General features: G+C 40.9%; 2 protein-coding genes across 3 annotated transcripts; both read left to right on the plus strand.

Annotated features, from left to right (window-relative positions):
- The first annotated feature begins 2,985 nt into the window (after positions 1 to 2,985).
- hoxb8a (homeobox B8a) lies at positions 2,986 to 9,343 on the plus strand. Of its 2 annotated transcripts, none has more exons than XM_006806241.3 (2): positions 2,986 to 3,883; positions 8,188 to 9,343. In XM_006806241.3, exons 1-2 carry the CDS (start codon positions 3,451 to 3,453, stop codon positions 8,595 to 8,597), a joined length of 843 nt encoding a protein of 280 aa, XP_006806304.1. In that variant the 5' UTR covers positions 2,986 to 3,450; the 3' UTR covers positions 8,598 to 9,343. The 2 variants fall into 2 exon arrangements, with proteins under 2 accessions (XP_006806304.1, XP_006806305.1); XM_006806242.3 differs by having other exon boundaries at positions 8,191 to 9,343.
- Positions 9,344 to 11,873: 2,530 nt separating this feature from the next.
- hoxb7a (homeobox B7a) lies at positions 11,874 to 17,875 on the plus strand. The gene is made up of 2 exons (XM_006806243.3): positions 11,874 to 12,469; positions 16,831 to 17,875. The coding sequence occupies exons 1-2, from the start codon at positions 11,962 to 11,964 to the stop codon at positions 17,088 to 17,090; spliced, it is 768 nt and encodes a 255-aa protein (XP_006806306.1). The 5' UTR covers positions 11,874 to 11,961; the 3' UTR covers positions 17,091 to 17,875.

Raw genomic sequence — 17,875 nt, forward strand, 5'->3', positions numbered from 1 at the left:
TTATGCACATTTTTGGCAAGTTACATGCCTTTGTATTTTTATATATCGCGGTTATGATAAAAAAAAACCCTCTAACTATATTACAAAAAAATTACACATAAACTGTATATTTATGTGTACATTAGTAAATCTATTATATGCAAACCGTTACATAAAGTCTAGAAGCTAATCGTCCTGGGATTAAACGTAATCTATTTTAGGTGGGCTATAAAGCCTTACATAAAGAAAAGTGTAGTGTGGCGTAAAGAGCACAGATCAAAAGCTGCAATCTTAAAAATGATAGTTTTTACTGGTGTTACATTTAATGTGGAGGTTCCTGGTTTGAATTTATTCGTTTGTTGTTGGTTAAAGAGGTGTCCTTGAGACAGAAAAAAAAATCTATTTTCTTTAGTTCACTTTTGCTTTTGGGGCAGTGTTTTGTGGTATGAAAGTAAGGCAAGTACAGTAAATTTCATAATGCCAGAAAAAAATGAAATATATCAGCTACTGGCTGCTTTAAGCGGATTATTTCCCCTTTAATTTCCAGAAACACATTAACGTGCCACGGATCTGTTTTCATTTCACTTCATTTTTTTCGCCACAAATCCCAAATCGACCCTCGCATCAGACTCACAATTACGACGCAGGGTTTTATTTTAAAGCAGCTTATTTAGCTTTATGTGCCGACATAATAGAACCATAAAGCCACATTAGAGGCTGTCTTCCTCCCCTGCGGCCTTACTGTAGCTGACCGCTTGATGGCACTCTTGCTTCACGGATATTTCAATTCTCCCTGAGGCTTTCCCTGCCTTGACGGGCAAAGGATTCATTTGAAGGGGGCGAAACTGGGCCTATTCCATTTTGATGTTTTGTAAAGATTTATTTTAAAGAAGAAGATGATACTTTTTTATTTTGGTTTAGGACACCTGAAGACATTTTTTTCCACTTTGCTTTAGAACAAATAGTGAAATCTGAAGTAGTTGTAGGGCGTTTTACAGCGCAGTGGGCAAAGAGGAAGAGGCTGAGGCCTTGAAAAAACTAATAACCCATAGGTATGCAGGATATGTATTGGCAGCAAGGAAATGTTTATTTTTCCCGGTTCAGAATTCTCATTGAAGACCTTGCTGCGGGGTTGCAAAGGTTTGCTGTAAAAGGTGAATATAATATATATGTTTGTCATAATGGAAACGTTTTATTTTAAATATCATCAAGGCCTTACATCGTGCGATCATATTCTTCTACCCATTCTCTGATATTTTGATCAGAGTATATTTAATACGTAGGAATTGTTAGCATTGTTATTTTTCATTTAGTTAATCCCGCTCTAAATGCGCTGCTGTGAGTATCAACGCAGATGTCTAGATGTTTACGGCAGAACTGAACTCTATTTTTCTTTGAGCCCTCGTGCTGTTTTGCCCAGTGTGTGAACATTTAGCTGTTTTTTTTTTTTTTTTTTTTTTGAGAACCACATTCTCATCTCACCATGCAGATAACAAATCTCATAATCATACCCTTTATTGGAAGTGTAAAACACGGAGTGAAGAAGTTTCAGTAAGATCATATTCGGGAAATAAAATATGGCAGCAATTACTCCTCGTAAAGTCAAGCAGACAATCAGCTGATTTAAAGGAGCTCAGTCTGTAATTCGGGCTTTTGCCGGAATTTTGGCCTCTTGTGACATGCAGTGAAAATAAATAAAATAAATTCTGGTAATTTTAATTCATTTAATGTTTATTTTGGCTGCTTTTAGCAGCGATAGCTCGAAAATAAAATAATATTAACCGAGTCTGAAAACGACTTTAGAGCAGCTGCTGTACTGGAACTCCCATCACAAAGTCCTCATATGTGGATGAGTCTTGGTAATTAGATCAAATATTTATTTATTTATTGTTTCTGTTGTTATTATTGTACCGGAATTGAAGGAAGGCGAGACGAAAATTACAATTAATTACGTAGCAAGGATGGGGCGTTTATGGCCTCCAGTTTTGCAAAGGGCGCGTCGTAAAGACCCCTTTTTGTTTCTCAGCTGAAAGGACATAAACAAGCAAACCAAGCCCCTCTGCTTTATAATTTCTCTCAGCGTTAGCAGCCACGTTCTCCTCGCCTGTTACATTTGCTGGTCATCCTTGCATATTTATACAAGCACATGATGATAAGAAGACGTGTTTATTTTCTGGCCACACGGAAACATCAGCAGTCGAAACGGAAAGAATAATTCTAAAACCTCAGTTAAATTTATAGGGAAACTCTGGTCTACTCACCCCCCATCTACCCTCCCCATCTCTCGTTTCATTGTGAGTTAAACACTCTCTGTCGGGTTCCCTGATATTTTCACGCCTTCGCTTCCACTGCAACTCCACTTGAAGGAATTAGGGTGAGAAATAAGAACGATTCATTAATGGCACACATAAACATAGCAGCAGCGGTGCAGCCAACACTGACCTGTGCAAAACTCAAGTAAGGCATCGCTTTTTATTTTGGTTGGATAGAGGAGCGGTGTGTGCGCGCGCCCGTGTGTGTGTGTCCTCTTTTCTTGCTTTATATTCTTCACCTTCTTCATCCTGTTCTTCTCCTTCCCCCGTTTCGTCTGCCATCTTTTTTCGTTCTCTCATTACATTTTTATAATCACAGGCGCACAGAGGCTCCGTCAGACGGAAACTATCATCTATCAGTTTATAAGCGCGTGCGTGCGCAAAAAGAAGGGGGGGGGGATTGAAAAAAAGACTCCGCATGTGTTTGTGTGTGTGTGGTTTGCGCGCGGGCTGCTGCACACTTGTCTGTATGCCTAGAAAACCCAATGGGATGAAGAGCTGATAACAGATGCAAATTATCCTTGAAACACACACACATACACACACCCTGGCCCAGGAGGCGAGAGAAAGAGAGGGCGCGTGAGACACAGCCGAAGAGGGGGGGGGGGGGGGGGGGAGCGAGAGAGAGCGAGCGAGGGAGAGAGAGAGAGAGAGAAGGAGAAAATATGAAACAACTCATTTGCAGGGGAGTAAATCACGGAAAAGCCGTTTGAGAGCGCGACAGGGCTTACAGCGCAAACACCGGAATTGTGATGCGCACGAGCCCTTCCTTATCCTCTTCTTCTCCTTCCTCTTATTTTTCTTCCTCTGGGCTGGAAATTCTATGGAATCACTGTGATTATTGTTATATTATTGTTGTTGTGGTGCTGGTTGTGGTTCTCACATTTCCGGCTGCCGTCACCGTTACTCACACCGCAACCGACTCGTCTGTTGCCGCCGTGAGGTGGAAAACACTACAACAACGGTCACTTACACCGGCGGCGGACTTGCCTCACTCTCCCTGCTCGCTATCTGTGTGTGTGTGTGTGTGTCTGCCTCAAACCGTACCACAGAAGCAGCAGAAAAAAAGAAAACAGTTGAAAGCCACTGGTCTCTTCCTTCACCCTCACTCTGACTCTGCCGAGCCGAACACAAATTAAAACAGAAAACAACACAAAAGATGAGTTCATATTTCGTCAACTCGCTCTTCTCCAAATATAAAAGCGGGGACTCGTTACGTCCGAACTACTACGAATGCGGGTTCGCACAGGACCTGGCTGGCAGCCGGCCCACCGTGGTGTACGGCCCGAGCTCCGGCGCCACCTTCCAGCACGCTCCGCAAATCCAGGACTTCTACCACCACAGCGCCTCGACGCTGCCCAGCAACCCATACCAGCAGAGCCCGTGCGCGGTCACATGCCACGGTGAACCGGGGAACTTCTACGGATACGACGCCTTGCAGCGGCAGACACTTTTCGGCGCCCAGGACGCGGATCTGGTTCAGTACAGCGACTGTAAGCTGGGAGGCGCGCCCGGACTCGGGAGCGAGGACGCGGAGGGCACCGAGCAGAGTCCCTCGCCGACGCAACTCTTCCCTTGGATGAGGCCGCAAGGTGAGGAAATGGCGAGTCTAGTAAATTTTTTCTCTTCTTTTTTTCCTCCAAACCATAGAACTTCACTCCTACAAAGCAGTCTGCAGTAAGAGCAAAGCTGCCTGTCCTCCAGGAACCGAAGGCAGAAAATATAATCATGCAGGGAGAAGGAAATAGTGGGGGGAAGTTGGAGAAGTTGTTTTGAAAGCAGCAATTTAGGGAGAACAATTAGAGGTTCCTGCGTTCAAAGTGGGGAAACAATAGCACGTTTATGGTTTTATTGGTAGCAGCAAAACTTGTGTGAATGACTTTAGGGTTTAATTGCACCGTCCCAAACAGAGAGAGGAAAAGCCCCGGGATAAGAAGGGGGTGATGGAAAATAGACAAGAAACTGGGAGAAATTGTGGAATGGTGGGTGACGAGGGGGAACTGAACCTCAGTGCCTTCAGTTAGAACTAAACGCAGAAAATCTTAGCTTCAACAGACGGGAAAAAGATACCGAGATGTTGAAGGTAGTTGTTTCCAGCCTCACCGACACATTTTGGACATGCAGCTCTGACCCCGGTTAAACTTTTACTGGGCTTTGTTTTTTTCGGTTTACGACTTGCCTGTGGTGGGATTATTTGGCTACACGGTGGTCAGTTGTCTACAGAGCTCAGAGAATGCATGTGAGAACAGAGAGAGCATTTTTTGCCTTTGCACAGCGTCTGTGGTTTCTAAATTCACAGACCTCGCGTAACAAAATTATCCCCCAGCAAAAGTCCCTCGGATTCATATTTAATTCGCTTTTGTGTTTTGTGGTGCAAAAAGCCATTGATATATAGATGAGGCCGGATCGGTTCAACTCCTTCACATTATAAATCACGTAAGATGCATAAATGTGACTTTCTTTGAAAGAACTGTTTTAAAGCAGAGCCGGGTTCTAATTTATAACGTAAAGCAGCACCACAGTCAGACCTAAAGACTTGTGCAAGTTTTGTGCTTTGAAGGGAGAGCGTGAATGGACTGGCATGTATAGTAGCCTGTTTTGTCTGAGTCCATATCTCTCTCTCCTGCTCTGTGTGTGTGAGTCTGTGTGTGTGCGCGCGCGCGCTTATTTTATGGCTTATGTTCTCGGCTGTATTTTCAAAGTAGGGCTGCAGACGCTGTTATGACCTGTGCGGAACTTTTGTGACTTCAAGCTTATGATCATAAAATTAAAAATAAATAAATAAAACAACAACTCAGATGTGTATTAATCTGAAGCTACCTTCTCTTCATCCTTACAGGATGCAGCTTTTTACCCAGCTGCTAAAGAACCTAGCAATAATAATAGCAGGCAATTCACATTTACGCACGATTTAGTAAAGCGTTTCCTACAACATTTCCGCCTCAGCGTTAGTGTAAATTCTGGTATTTTACATCTCAAAACGTTGTACTTGCTTGACTCCCTGCTTGCCATAACTGTGTGTGTAAAGTCTCTTTACAAAAACAGAAACAAAATAAAATAATGATAAAATGGAGACGCACCTGAGACCGAGCGGACTGAGGGTAAAGTTTTAGGTTTTAGTCTCTTTAGTCTTCTTATATATATATATATATATATATATATATATGTATATATATATATATATATATATATATATATATATGTATATATATATATATATATATATATATATATATATATATATTCCAAAGGAGGGGTGTAATATCAAAGTTTGACTGTAAACTTGCGAACATGAGCCAGTTTTATGACTTCACCCCTGTGGTTGAAAGTCTTGATAAATGATTTCTCTGTACGACCTTAAACATGACACAAAGAGAACAGAAATGTGATTAGGCCAGCTAATAAATGTCTATGTGTAATGGTATTAGCTCCTGTTGGCCCAGCTTTCACTGGCATCTGCTGTCTCCTTCCTCAAATGTCATCTCCCGTACATTTATTTAGTATTTGTTCCAGTGGCTTTGTAAAGGTTTCGTAGACAACAACTAAATTTGTTTCATTACTGTAAGCTTATAACAACATTTCAACAATACAGCATGCCACAAAGGTAGCATATATTCTTAATGGAAAAAACATAAGCTAACATTTTTATGAGAAAGATAAGTAGAACAATAACATATATTCTTCGAACACAGGCTGTACGTAAACGGCGAGGATTGAAGGTTCAGTTCCTCGTGGTGTTGCGTCGTAAGAAACTGTATAGCACGGCTACTGTCACACTCCTCTGACAACACAGAAAGAAGACCTCTACACCGCTTACAACGTTTTGCATTTCCATGTCTAATCTTCTCCCGCGGCTTGTTTCCATATTGTGGACATGTAAACTATGTGCCCTTTTTAAAAATTAGACCGCAACCTGTACTACTGTTTCGGTAAGATGTGTTCTTGATACAGTGTAGTGCAGAAAATTTCAACATTTACCTCCACCCCTAGTCACCCCTAGTGTCACCCTATATCAGAGTGGTCGACTACATGAGACTATGCCCTCAAACTTTACTTAAACCCTTACATTGTAGCGTTGCGGAGAGATAGTTGTCTGCGTGTGAAATGGGGGCTGTAGACCCAGAGTCCACTAGAAGTCCATTAGAGGCTTGACGACCCCCCGCCCCCAAAAAACAAAAACATCAAATATGAATTTTCTCGCTCTCTCATAAAACATTCTTATTAGTCCAATAGGTTTCAACGTGTTCCCAGATCGATGGTCTTCGAGCACGATTAGCGATAATCAATACAAAACTTGTAAAAGCTGAGTTTCCCTTCAGAGCAATAATTTGGACGCAGCCTTTTTTACTTCAAAGCTTTTATGGCCACTGGCATATTTTGTCCATGGCACGGCGCTCCCTTTTTATGACATAATAATAAAGGCGAAAGACAAACATGTTTATGGAAATATAATCACTTACACAAATGTCCTCTTTGTATAAACCGTGGAGAAACTGCTGCCAGGCTGTCATGGTTAAATGTGTCGTTTTAATCGTCCACTTTACGCTGAAATAACTTGGAGTTTATTAACAGCCCCGAGATGTCATGTTGGATGCATTTTAGCTTAACCTTTAGACATTATTTCAATTTAAAACATCGCCCAGTTTGTTGAAAAATGTACCTTGCAAGGGTTTATATAAAATGATATGAATACGCAGAAAACAACCAAACCATATCAATAGACTACAGTACAATGCGGACCTGCATTTAGCAAATGTTTTGAGAAATAGTTCCTTCTTATTCCAAAATTTCATTGTGGGCATCTTTTAAAGTCCTTAGAAAAGACCTTTAGGCTCCTCTCAAATACGCTGAGTATTTTTCACGTTTGGAAAGCATTTACGATGCATTTATAGTACTAAATATTTATATGCACAAGGGGAAGTCTTCAGTTGATTTGTCTACATAAGAGACGTCTTAATTACTGCAGTAAAAACGGCTGAGCGGTATAGAGTTTCAGTTTTTAGACTCGTGTTCAAAGAGCGCGTGCGTCCATTTTTACTGTGCTCTTGTAACTTCACGTACGGCTGTCACATAATTTCACAGCGCCTGCATTAAACTGTTTTTTTTTTCTTTGGCCCATGCGTATTTGATCCAGACTGCAACTTGTATAATACTGGACTATGTCTCGCTCTGTGAGTCGTGTTCATTTCTGTCTGTAAATGAGCCTACTGTAATTGGCACGAAAGCTAATTCCCCATCATTAGCAGAACAAAGAACTTGTTGGAGGAAAAGCGATGACCTGGGAGTGTACATGCCAGTAGATGCCTCCAACAAGGTGAGGTTTAGAGTTACAAGGTGGCAATTTGTGTATAGTGTTGGAATTGTTATAAGATTGGCAATATGAAATATAGACATGCAAACATTATAAGTTAAAGGTCAACACAAAACGAGCCATAGCGAGTAGACAAAAAACACTGATTTAGATGGGAGAATTTAGCAACACTTTGGAAACTTATTTTCAGGCAAAGTCATCAAACGTTTTTTGTTTGCTTAAATTAAATTTCATCCACATCCACCACTCTTTTGTGTATTAAAATCAGAGGCGTTTCAAAATGACCGAGGAGACTTTGCTAACACCACGGTGTACTCACTACAATATTTGCAGTCAGCTGATATTGGTAAAGGTACAGTAATATGTAAGAAATAATGAGAGCATTACCTATCCATAAGAAAAAGAAACACTCAAAAATATCACGAAGGCGAAGGTAAATTTTCACGAAAACCTGAAAGTTCTGAAGGTCTCCGCGCAAGTGCATTTGAGTGCGTGTGTGCGTAGTGTTAAGTTGATTATTAAACATGGAAGAATGAAGTTTTGTGTCTAACAATTTTCTCTCTTCACTCTCCCACCTTCCCCCAGTAGCTGCTGGCAGGAGGCGGGGCCGCCAAACCTACAGTCGCTACCAGACCCTGGAGCTGGAGAAGGAGTTCCTGTTCAACCCCTACCTGACCCGGAAACGCCGTATCGAGGTGTCGCACGCGCTGGCGCTGACGGAGAGGCAGGTGAAGATCTGGTTCCAGAATCGGAGGATGAAGTGGAAGAAGGAGAACAACAAGGACAAGTTCCCTAGTAGCAAGAGCGAACAGGAGGCAGTGGAGAGGGAGAGGAGGGAGAAGGAGCTGCGGGATGGCGGCAGCGGCGGAGGTGGCGGTGGTGCAGGAGGAGGAAGTGGAGAAGGAGGTGGTGGAGGAGGCTCGGTAGCAGGCACAGCGGGGTCACAGGCTTCTGTGAACGACGATTGCTGCGAGAAAAGCCACAAGCAAATGTAGGGGGAGAAAGAAGATGGGGTAGATGGGGACAGGGTGGGTGTAAATGTTAGGCAGGATGGGGTGATGGGTGGGCTGTTTTTTCTTAACTGAGGCCACTGGACTCCCCTGCTGTCTCCACGATTCAATCGTTGGAAGGGAACGTGAGTTTCTAAAAATGGTGACTGGCTAACTAGATGGACTTGAGAGGAAAAAAAACGTGACAATGAAGCAAGAAAACATAGTCTACACTAGTGTTTAAAATAAACTTAAAAATAAGAAAAAAAAGATAGCTTTCTTTCTTTGTGGAACAATTATCGTGGAAACATTTCTATATTGTTAGAAGTTAATCATTAACAATTTTATCTTTGGCAGCTGTATAGTTTTTAAGTTAAAATGATGATGATGATGATGATGACGACGATGATAATGGTGCACTTTTTACTGTACTTTTCACTTCTATGTTGTTGTTATGGCAATGATTGATGATGATGGTGATGACGTAGCAATTAATGAAATTTCCAACAACATGAAACTGCCTATTTATGCCGTTTTAGTAGGTCGGGTCTCTTTTTTACACCCTCTAACTGTCGTTTTTTTCCCTTTGTTTATTTGTTTGTTTTCTTGTTTTGTTTTGTTTTTTGATTGGTGGTGTTTGTCTTATGTTGTTTTCTCTTTGGGGAGGGGGGTTAAACGCATGCGCGCAGTGCAGATTCAAAAGCAAGAACATTTATAAGAATAAAAATGGGAAAATGTGATAAAAAGTCGAAGCTGAGGGTTCCTTTTATGTCTTCGTATAATCGTATAATCCCCGCCTTTCTTCTTTTGTGTGGCACTCTCCATCCTTTCCTGCATCCTTCCATCCTTTTCCTTTTTATCCCTCTTCACTCTATCACCACGCAGACTTGCCAGACCGCTCAGTTCACGAGGCCAAACATTTAGCCTTGACTCGGAAATCTCTTCTTAAAACAACAGATATCCACCCTCTTATACCCTCACGGTGACACACTCGCGCACAATCCTCATCCTTCCAAACATTACATTATTTATGGCGTGCCACTCCACCTGCATTTACATTATTAGAGACCTCTTAAGTTATCATTACACCGTCTTCCATCATCATCACGGTGATACTTCAGATCTGATTGTTTCCATATGGGAAGCTCAAATTCAGGGAGCATGCGCTTGTCCGCATTCACCTAAACTGTAGAGTATCCGTGAAGTCTGGGTTTGAATGCTATCAAATCACTGAATATTTGGCTGGTCGGGTTTTCAGGTGTTGGCTGGAAGACAGATTCAGAGTAAAGCTTTAATAGGAAGACAAATAGGCTTCGAATAATTGCACAAATCTAACAGGCTTTGACATATTGAGGCAAAGTGGACCACATGTGCAGTTTCCACAATAAAAGTACATGCACTAATGTATACCTAAATGTTCGAAATATTTCATTCTGTTTGTCATTTTTAGTTTTAAAGTAATGAACCACAGTTAAGAAGCCTGTACTTGAAAATATAATTTCAGAGTACATATTTACAGACTGCACTTGTTCATTTCACTAGCTGAGCTTATGTCCTCATTTTAGGTTTGACAGCGTTTAAGTAGATAAAGGCGAATGGCTCAAACATGAATTAAGCTGCGGTTTGGAGAAGGCCTTAGAGGGGACCGGTGGCGGCTCCCGGGCCTGGCAGATACTCATGTACTAATGAGAAGTGAAGACGTGAAAGAATTGAAAAAGGGGAGGGAGAGTGGGGCACCAAAACGAGAACGAACGGCTTGTAGAACTGGGATAATGATGTGGTCCCGCTTCTGAAATTCAGATATTTTATCTCCAATAATATTTTACCAACAGGAGATAGAGACACACTGTAATGGAGGGATATGGCAGTTGTAGTTGTCAAAATATAAATGTTTTGGGGCACACTGGACAAAATTTCCAAGGAGTTTTTTATCAGATCTGATTGGTGAGCTAAGTAATCATGACTGATATTTCTGATTTGATAAGCACTTTAAGTGTGATCAAAGCATACTATTAAAATATCTAATCTCGGCGGGGGGTTCCTGATGTTAAACAACTGCCCATGCGAACGTCATAGCCATGCTTTGCGATCTTGTCCTGCTACATGAACAGTTAAAACCGAGACAGATGCCACCTTTTTTCAGAGGTTGAAGCGTACTACATCCGATTATGTCTAACTAGTCACCAAAAACAAATCTTCTTTTTCTCAATCCTCAAACTCTCCCTCGTTCTTCCAGTTCATAACTCTTATTTAGACTCAACGCGCAGATTTGATCCTGATTGAATTGAATGCTGCGTGGAAATTGAACATCTAAGGACGTAGCAGAGCACCTGCACGCTAGGTGAGTTTCTCTGAATCTACGAGGGCGCAGGATTCATTAAAGCTGAATTCACGAGTAAAGGTGATTTATGAAACGGCCTAGAGAGGTGCGCTTTGTGTTCTTCTGTGAATTTGTATAAGATCAAGACTCGGTATGCTTGTTCTTGAAACCATATCCATTACTCGTTAACTTTTGTTTGCCATGCTTTATAGCTGGAGTATTTTAAGAAGCGTGATACGGTATGAGAAATATTAACCCGTAATTTTTTTTAAATATACATATATATATATTAGTGGAGAGATTTCATCTTTCACCATGGGCTCACAGAATTATTTTCAAAGTGGCACCTTTGGACTGCTTCCATTAAACGTTCTCTGTTGTTTGCATTACATCCTCGTCTATCACTCTGCCTGTACTGACCAGACAGCCGCGGTCCACTGCAGGCACACAACAGCTCGTCTGTTCTGCTCTCTGCATGTGTGGTCCCCTCAAACCATGAGCTGGGACAAGACACTGAGAACAAGAGAATTCCATTTTCTGTTGAAGTCTGCTCGGCTGCTTCGCATACGTTCCAATTAAACCAGTATTCTTCTTCTAATAGTGTCCTCTGCTGTTTGTTTGAAGCCCATTTCATGTATGGCAGTTAATGATTTAACTTTGAGTTGAATATTTGTCAGATTTCAGTCTTCTTGGTTTCTAGGTGATTGGTGAAGATTCTGAGTTGCCCCGACTTTATTGTATAATGCTGCACATGTTGTAGGAGTCACTCCCTGTGATCCCTTTATGATTTTGCATCCGGAGGGAAACCCCGTCCGCCATTGGACATCTTGACATCACATGGACCCTCCGTCACGTGTTCTTGGAGGCAATGGGAGGTGGGGGATGAGAAATACAGGGTGGGGTGATTGTGTGTGTGTGTGTGTGTGTGTGTGTGTGTGTGTGTGTGTGTGTGTAAAACTATAGACAGTAATACTCCACCAATAATTCACTGTCGCTCCTAAAAAGATCGACATTCAACCACCCAGGCCCACAAATCACCGGAGCCAAATTATGAGTTCGCTGGACTTCGCCAACGCGCTGTTTACCAAATACCAACAATCCGCAATGAGCTGTGGACTGCTTTCAGCGGACACTTCAACTTCTCACTGTCCGTCTTCCTCTCCCTTTCCCGCCGTGTCTTCTTCGTGCGCCTTCGTGTCCAGAGGATATCGCCACCATTATGCATCCAGTGAGAGAGGCAGCAGCAGAGTCCAGTTTCCTCCCTCTTCTTCTTCTCCTCCCTCTTCCTCTTCTCTTTTATCATTTGGGTCTTCTCTTTCGGGACTAAACGGGAGCATTAGGGGTGTTGAGCCTACAGAAATATGCTCAGCAGGAGGTTATAACTCACTGGGAGTTCGGCCGCTGAGGTGTCCCGCAGAGCTGTTCCCACTCAATCGGACTCAGTTATGCTCGCTGGCTCCGAGGCTTCCTGAGCCGACCTCCAGGAGGCAGAGCAGCCCCGATCAAAGAAGGCTAAACCATGAGAGACTGCGTATTTACCCCTGGATGAAAAGCTCAGGTGAGGAGAGATGGGGATAGAAACTTATGAGAGGTGATGAGGCGCCCTCCCCTCTCGTCAGCTGGGAACACAGGGAGGTGATCTAAAGAGAGCTGTGTGTGTGTTTGTGTGCGTGTGTGTGTGTGTCTCCTTGTTTGTTAAACGGTCTTTAAACTGTTGGCCCGGTTGCGCAGCGGCCACTGTGGGTTGATGAACTATGCCTGTCAGGGTCTTTTTGCAACTATTTTACAGCACCCCTACCCACTCTGCAGTTCTTTTATGGCTCTGCCATAATGCCATAAAACCAGAATTTAAGACTTTATGAATATTCATGAGGTGATATTGTGTTTAAAAGGGGGCAGGGTGGAGCTTTATTCTGACTGTTTGAAAATGAAGAAAAATAGTTTTCACCTGGCCGTTACGAGTGGAATCATCACAGTCAGTGTTTGGCTCAGCTCACCTCATCCTTATGTTTCACTGTCTGCACAAACCAGTCCGCTGAAAGCCCATTGTGCTATTGTACTGTCACACAATAAGCTAACCACTATAAACACTATAAACTAGCAGATCTTTGAATGCTTGCTCTTTCCCACCGACTGATCTGGCATGCCGACATCGCGCTGTATGCAAAATGGATACTGAGTCTCGAACTACAACAAAGATACAATGTTTTGTTTTTATAACTGGTAAAATGGAACATGCGATACAATATGGGATGCAGGTTAGGAATACTGTTGCGTAAAACCTCCATAAAAGCGCTGAAGATATCTTTGCCCCCCACAGTAAACAGTCACGTGGAATCATATAGGAGAGAAGTGAAAAATGTTAAAGCTTGCCTTGCCTCGCAGGTGAGAACCTGAAGGTTCTTCCTGCGCTTTTAAGTGGCACTATTATAAAGATGTATGGTCAAAGCTGTCATAAATGGAAATCTTATAACCAAGTATTTGTTAAATAATTAATGTACACTTACTCTGTGCTTTACTTTATGCTTTTATGATGAGAAAAAAGCAAAGACAAGTTTCCTCTGTAGGCGACCCAGGTTTCACTATTATTTATTGTCACCATACAGTCCTCCTGGCCCATAGCCCCCGTATGGGTGCTTATCTCACTGACAGGATAACAAAAAATTTGAAGTGTCTTTCATTTCAAGAGCTCCATAATGTATAAACATTAAACTGACATTCGTATTGTAAAGGATGAAGAAATTATTTTGGAGTTTCACGTTTTCAGGCAGAAAAGTGACAACAATTATAAAAACTTAGTAATGGACAAATAAAATACTAGCCCACATATTGTGGCCTACAAATATAATTAGAATAATTTACCAAGACTAATTAAAAAATATTAAAAAAAAAAAGGAATGGTGGGAAATCACAGGCAGGCACTGAAGAGGCACTGCAAAATCCGTATTGTTGTTATTCCTAGTCTTCTCTATTTTTATTTAATGTGTATTGAGAGACCGAGTGTTCTGAGGTCGAATCAGCCAATCAATTTATAGATGTTGATTTAGATCCAGGCATCCGAAGATGACTGGACAGAGAAGACCCGGATGTTCCCGTTGATAGTGTTGATTAAGGAGACTGCTGGCCTCTCTCTTCGACTGTGTATGTGCGCACAAGCACACCAACAGACTTCTTTTTAATTACTTCGTTTTGGTTTCCCGTGTGTGTGTTTGCACCAGAGAGAGAGTAAGCAACAGCAAATCCCCTTGTTGTCACTGACTGCCAGAGAATTCCAAATCTGGCTCAAGCAAATCACTGCTGAGCAGAAAATATTACCAGTGAAAATGGATTTCACACACACACACACACACACACACACACACACACGCACAAACTAGCAAAACACGTCTAGGTGCTGACAGTTACACATACTGATCTGTGGCACAAACCCAGAGGAGACTGCAGACACTGATATACTCGACAATATTCTTGGTGAGCCTTTAAATGCAGGTAATCGACTTTCTCTTTAAGGACAATGAGCGCAATGTGTATGTAGGCATATATGTAAACAAATATGAGTTTACGTTTGTAATTACTCTCCTTCAATCATTATTAATTATTGATATGGACTGTGAGTTAAGGGGAAAAAATACCATATAACGTTTATACGTGAAACAGGAGAAAACAGTGAGATATCCACTGACATGAATAAGAATAAACAGATAAACACATTAACAGCCAGTTATTACAATGTCCTAAAATACAAATAGCAGCTGCAAGGATGGAAGTAACTGGAAGTATTTTTTTAATTAAATGTATTGATTACATTCATAAATACATTCCCTGAAATGTGTATTTAATAATTAAATCTAAAAAGGTGGAAAAACAAATAACCGTGGACAGGAAATAAACATCAGAACATCATATTCTCTTTTAGCATTTGAATGTGACAAGGTTGGTGTCTGTGTGTGTGTGAGAGAGAGAAGAGAAAGAAAGAACAACAAACCAAAAAAAAAGAAATTGAGGGCTTTTGGCTGAGTGAGTTGACATTCACAGTGGTGCAGTGTTGTCTCACAACAAGATGTCCCTGCGCTTGAATCTCCTCTAGGGACATTCGCCGTGATGCGTGCTCTCTGTGTCTTCCTCTTCAGATACTCTGTCATACTAAAACAGTGCATGGCATTATGCCATTTTAAATCGACCACAGGTGTGTGTGATCATGAATTGTTATATGTTATTTGTCTGTGTTACCTTGTCACAGATTAGCAGTATTTCCAAGCTATATCCGTCTTCTTGCCCTGTGAGACCTGGAAATCGAATAAGTGGAAGGAAATGGATGGAGTCAAGATTCTTTTACAAGCTCATAGACTGATTTTTACCCAAAAGATTATATTTCCTAACTATATATAATTAGGAAATGAAATCACATCATACATAATCACACACACACACACACACACACACACACACACACACACCTACCTTTCATAAGTATGTATTTATTTTTTGCTTTTTGGTGAAATTTATATACACAGAAAGGAATGATGGGAAATCACTGGCAGGCACTGCAAATCCTTTATTGTAATTTCTTAAATTTTGGTTTTGATATAGATTTTATGATTGCACATCTGTGATATATGATTCTTGTATAGTGACAAGTACAACAGACAAAGATTCATGAGCTGTGCTTTCATGTCATACAGTCAATGTCATTTAGGCAGAATAAGAACACCTTCATCAGAAGACCAGACATTCTGATTAAAAAAAACTAACCTTTAATAGATTTTATTTATATATATTTGACAAGACAATGAAATACTAGAAGTATTTCATTGTCTTGAATGGTATTCAAGCTACAGCTGCAACTTTATTGGGTTCACCTACAATTCACACAGTAGAAGAAAACGTTTAGTCAATACAACTTTTATTTATTTTTTGTATGATCATTTAGGAAGAGATAGTTTTACTGTCAATATAAAGCGCCTTGAGGCGACTGTTGTGATTGGCGCTATATAAATAAAATTGAATTGAATTGAATTGTTTGTTTTGAAGCTGTACAGAACACATTACAATAAGGGGACTAGATTTGTCTAAAGGTTTTTCACAAACATTATATTTTCAGTACATAAAAATACTCAGTCATTCCTAATGATAAATATATATTTGCCCCATTAATGATGTCTTTACAGACAATGATGTTGATACAGATTGTGATCCGTCCATCATGTGTAAATATTTTACAGGAACCATGTAAAATACCTTCTCGGTTGCTATACCTAGATTTTCACTGGGTACACCTAAAAATGCCGTTCACTGTGATCCCAATTGAAAATCGTCCAGTACACAATAGATTTCCACTGATCTCTAAATGTCATGGGTGCAGTACAAGAGGCTTTCTTTTACTGAGATGTGCAGAGGAAATGCGCTTGGACGTTTTTGTGGCCGGCAAATGACCTTTGAGATTTAAAAATGTGACCTAATTTTTTTTTTTAACCTTCAGGCGATGTGTGACCTCATAAACACAAGAGGTCAATGCAGTTTCACTGATTCATGAATTTTTCACAAGAAGAGGCTTTTTTCTTTAGCTTTAAATTGAATTAACAGTTCTCTACCAACATTGCCATGTGCACGTGTCCGTTTACACTGACTGTATTAATTAGTTAAAAATTACACATCAGTAATCAGAGTCAGACTGATTATGCCCGTTTTTCTAAATTCTTTCATTATTTTTGTAGGTGAAAAGGGTAGAAGTATATCTCAGACAGGCAGAAGCTGAAACTATGCGTTTCCCCATCATTTAGAAGTTTTTCGGGTTTGCCAGAAAGTGGAGTCGAAAACTAACCCACAAGTCAACAAGAGTTTTTTAAACTACATCATATTTCCTAATCTTTCGAGTAGGAAGATTTTGTTTTGAAAGAGAATGTGTTTTCTTCTGTCCAGGCTCTGACAGACGAAGAGGCCGACAGACGTACACGCGGCATCAAACGCTCGAGCTGGAGAAGGAGTTCCACTTCAACCGGTACCTAACTCGTAAACGGCGGATAGAGGTCGCGCACGCGCTCGGCCTCACAGAGAGACAGATCAAGATCTGGTTCCAAAATCGGAGGATGAAGTGGAAAAAGGAGAACATTGTGACGAAGAGCGGCGCCCCCACAGCAGTGGGTCGAGAAGAAGAGGAGGCGGTCGATGAGGAGGACTGATGTGTGACTATAGATTTTAAGAGATAAGAAAAAATGTACCAGAATTTACAGGATAGGACCATTTTCAACACAGAACTCTTCTGTTACAATTCAAGAATCCTAGACTCCTTCGTGTTATTGCCTCAAGTGATTTGCGGCAGAAAGGCACGAGATGGTTGTTGATGCAATGAATGAAACAGCAGCACTTGTGACTTCTGTGGATTCGTGTTAGTAATATCTATTCCATGTGCAATTATGTATGTATACATTTTTATGTTTGAAAAAGTCTGAGCCCATAAATCAAAATCCAAGAGCTATACCTACCTAGCTTTTTGTTTCTGTTATTATTGTTCTTATTATCACTTCAAAGCGAAAGTAGGCAATCCCCTCCTCAATATTTTGATTTGTCCCCTCAATATTTAGCGGAAGAAGTTAATTTATACCCCCCCTCCCCCAATATTTTAATGCTATTAATAGATTAAACAGTAAGATTTATTTTTTTAATGACTCAGCAGGTATTCTGCTTAATGGGAAAACTGATCTACGGTAGGAAGAATTGTCCGCGAGCAGTACTGCATTATACTCCTGTGTGTTTTGTGTTATTTAGTGTCGGAAAGTTCTGTTTTACCTTATAAGACGTTGTTACCATAAATGTATAAAGATAGACCGAGACATTTCATATGAAACATTCATGTGGTAAGGTGCTCCAACAAATTTCGTTGCAGCAGAAGGCTGATTTTTATTTTAAATGATCGCGTTTTTAAAATTAAAATTAAAATTAATCGACTGTTTGTGTGCTTCCTTAC

Source organism: Neolamprologus brichardi, unplaced genomic scaffold, assembly GCF_056152115.1.
Source record: "Neolamprologus brichardi isolate AB-2024 unplaced genomic scaffold, ASM5615211v1 NODE_ptg000031l+_length_7269946_cov_1, whole genome shotgun sequence".
Taxonomy (NCBI): domain Eukaryota; kingdom Metazoa; phylum Chordata; class Actinopteri; order Cichliformes; family Cichlidae; genus Neolamprologus; species Neolamprologus brichardi.

What these genes read in the sequence shown, in the direction of transcription:
- hoxb7a (XM_006806243.3), top strand. Translation starts at nt 11,962, where the DNA reads ATGAGTTCGCTGGACTTCGCCAACGCGCTGTTTACCAAATACCAACAA. An exon ending in CCCCTGGATGAAAAGCTCAG is followed by an intron (nt 12,470 to 16,830) that starts GTGAGGAGAGAT and finishes TCTTCTGTCCAG; the next exon opens with GCTCTGACAGACGAAGAGGC.
- hoxb8a (XM_006806241.3), top strand. Translation starts at nt 3,451, where the DNA reads ATGAGTTCATATTTCGTCAACTCGCTCTTCTCCAAATATAAAAGCGGG. An exon ending in CCCTTGGATGAGGCCGCAAG is followed by an intron (nt 3,884 to 8,187) that starts GTGAGGAAATGG and finishes ACCTTCCCCCAG; the next exon opens with TAGCTGCTGGCAGGAGGCGG.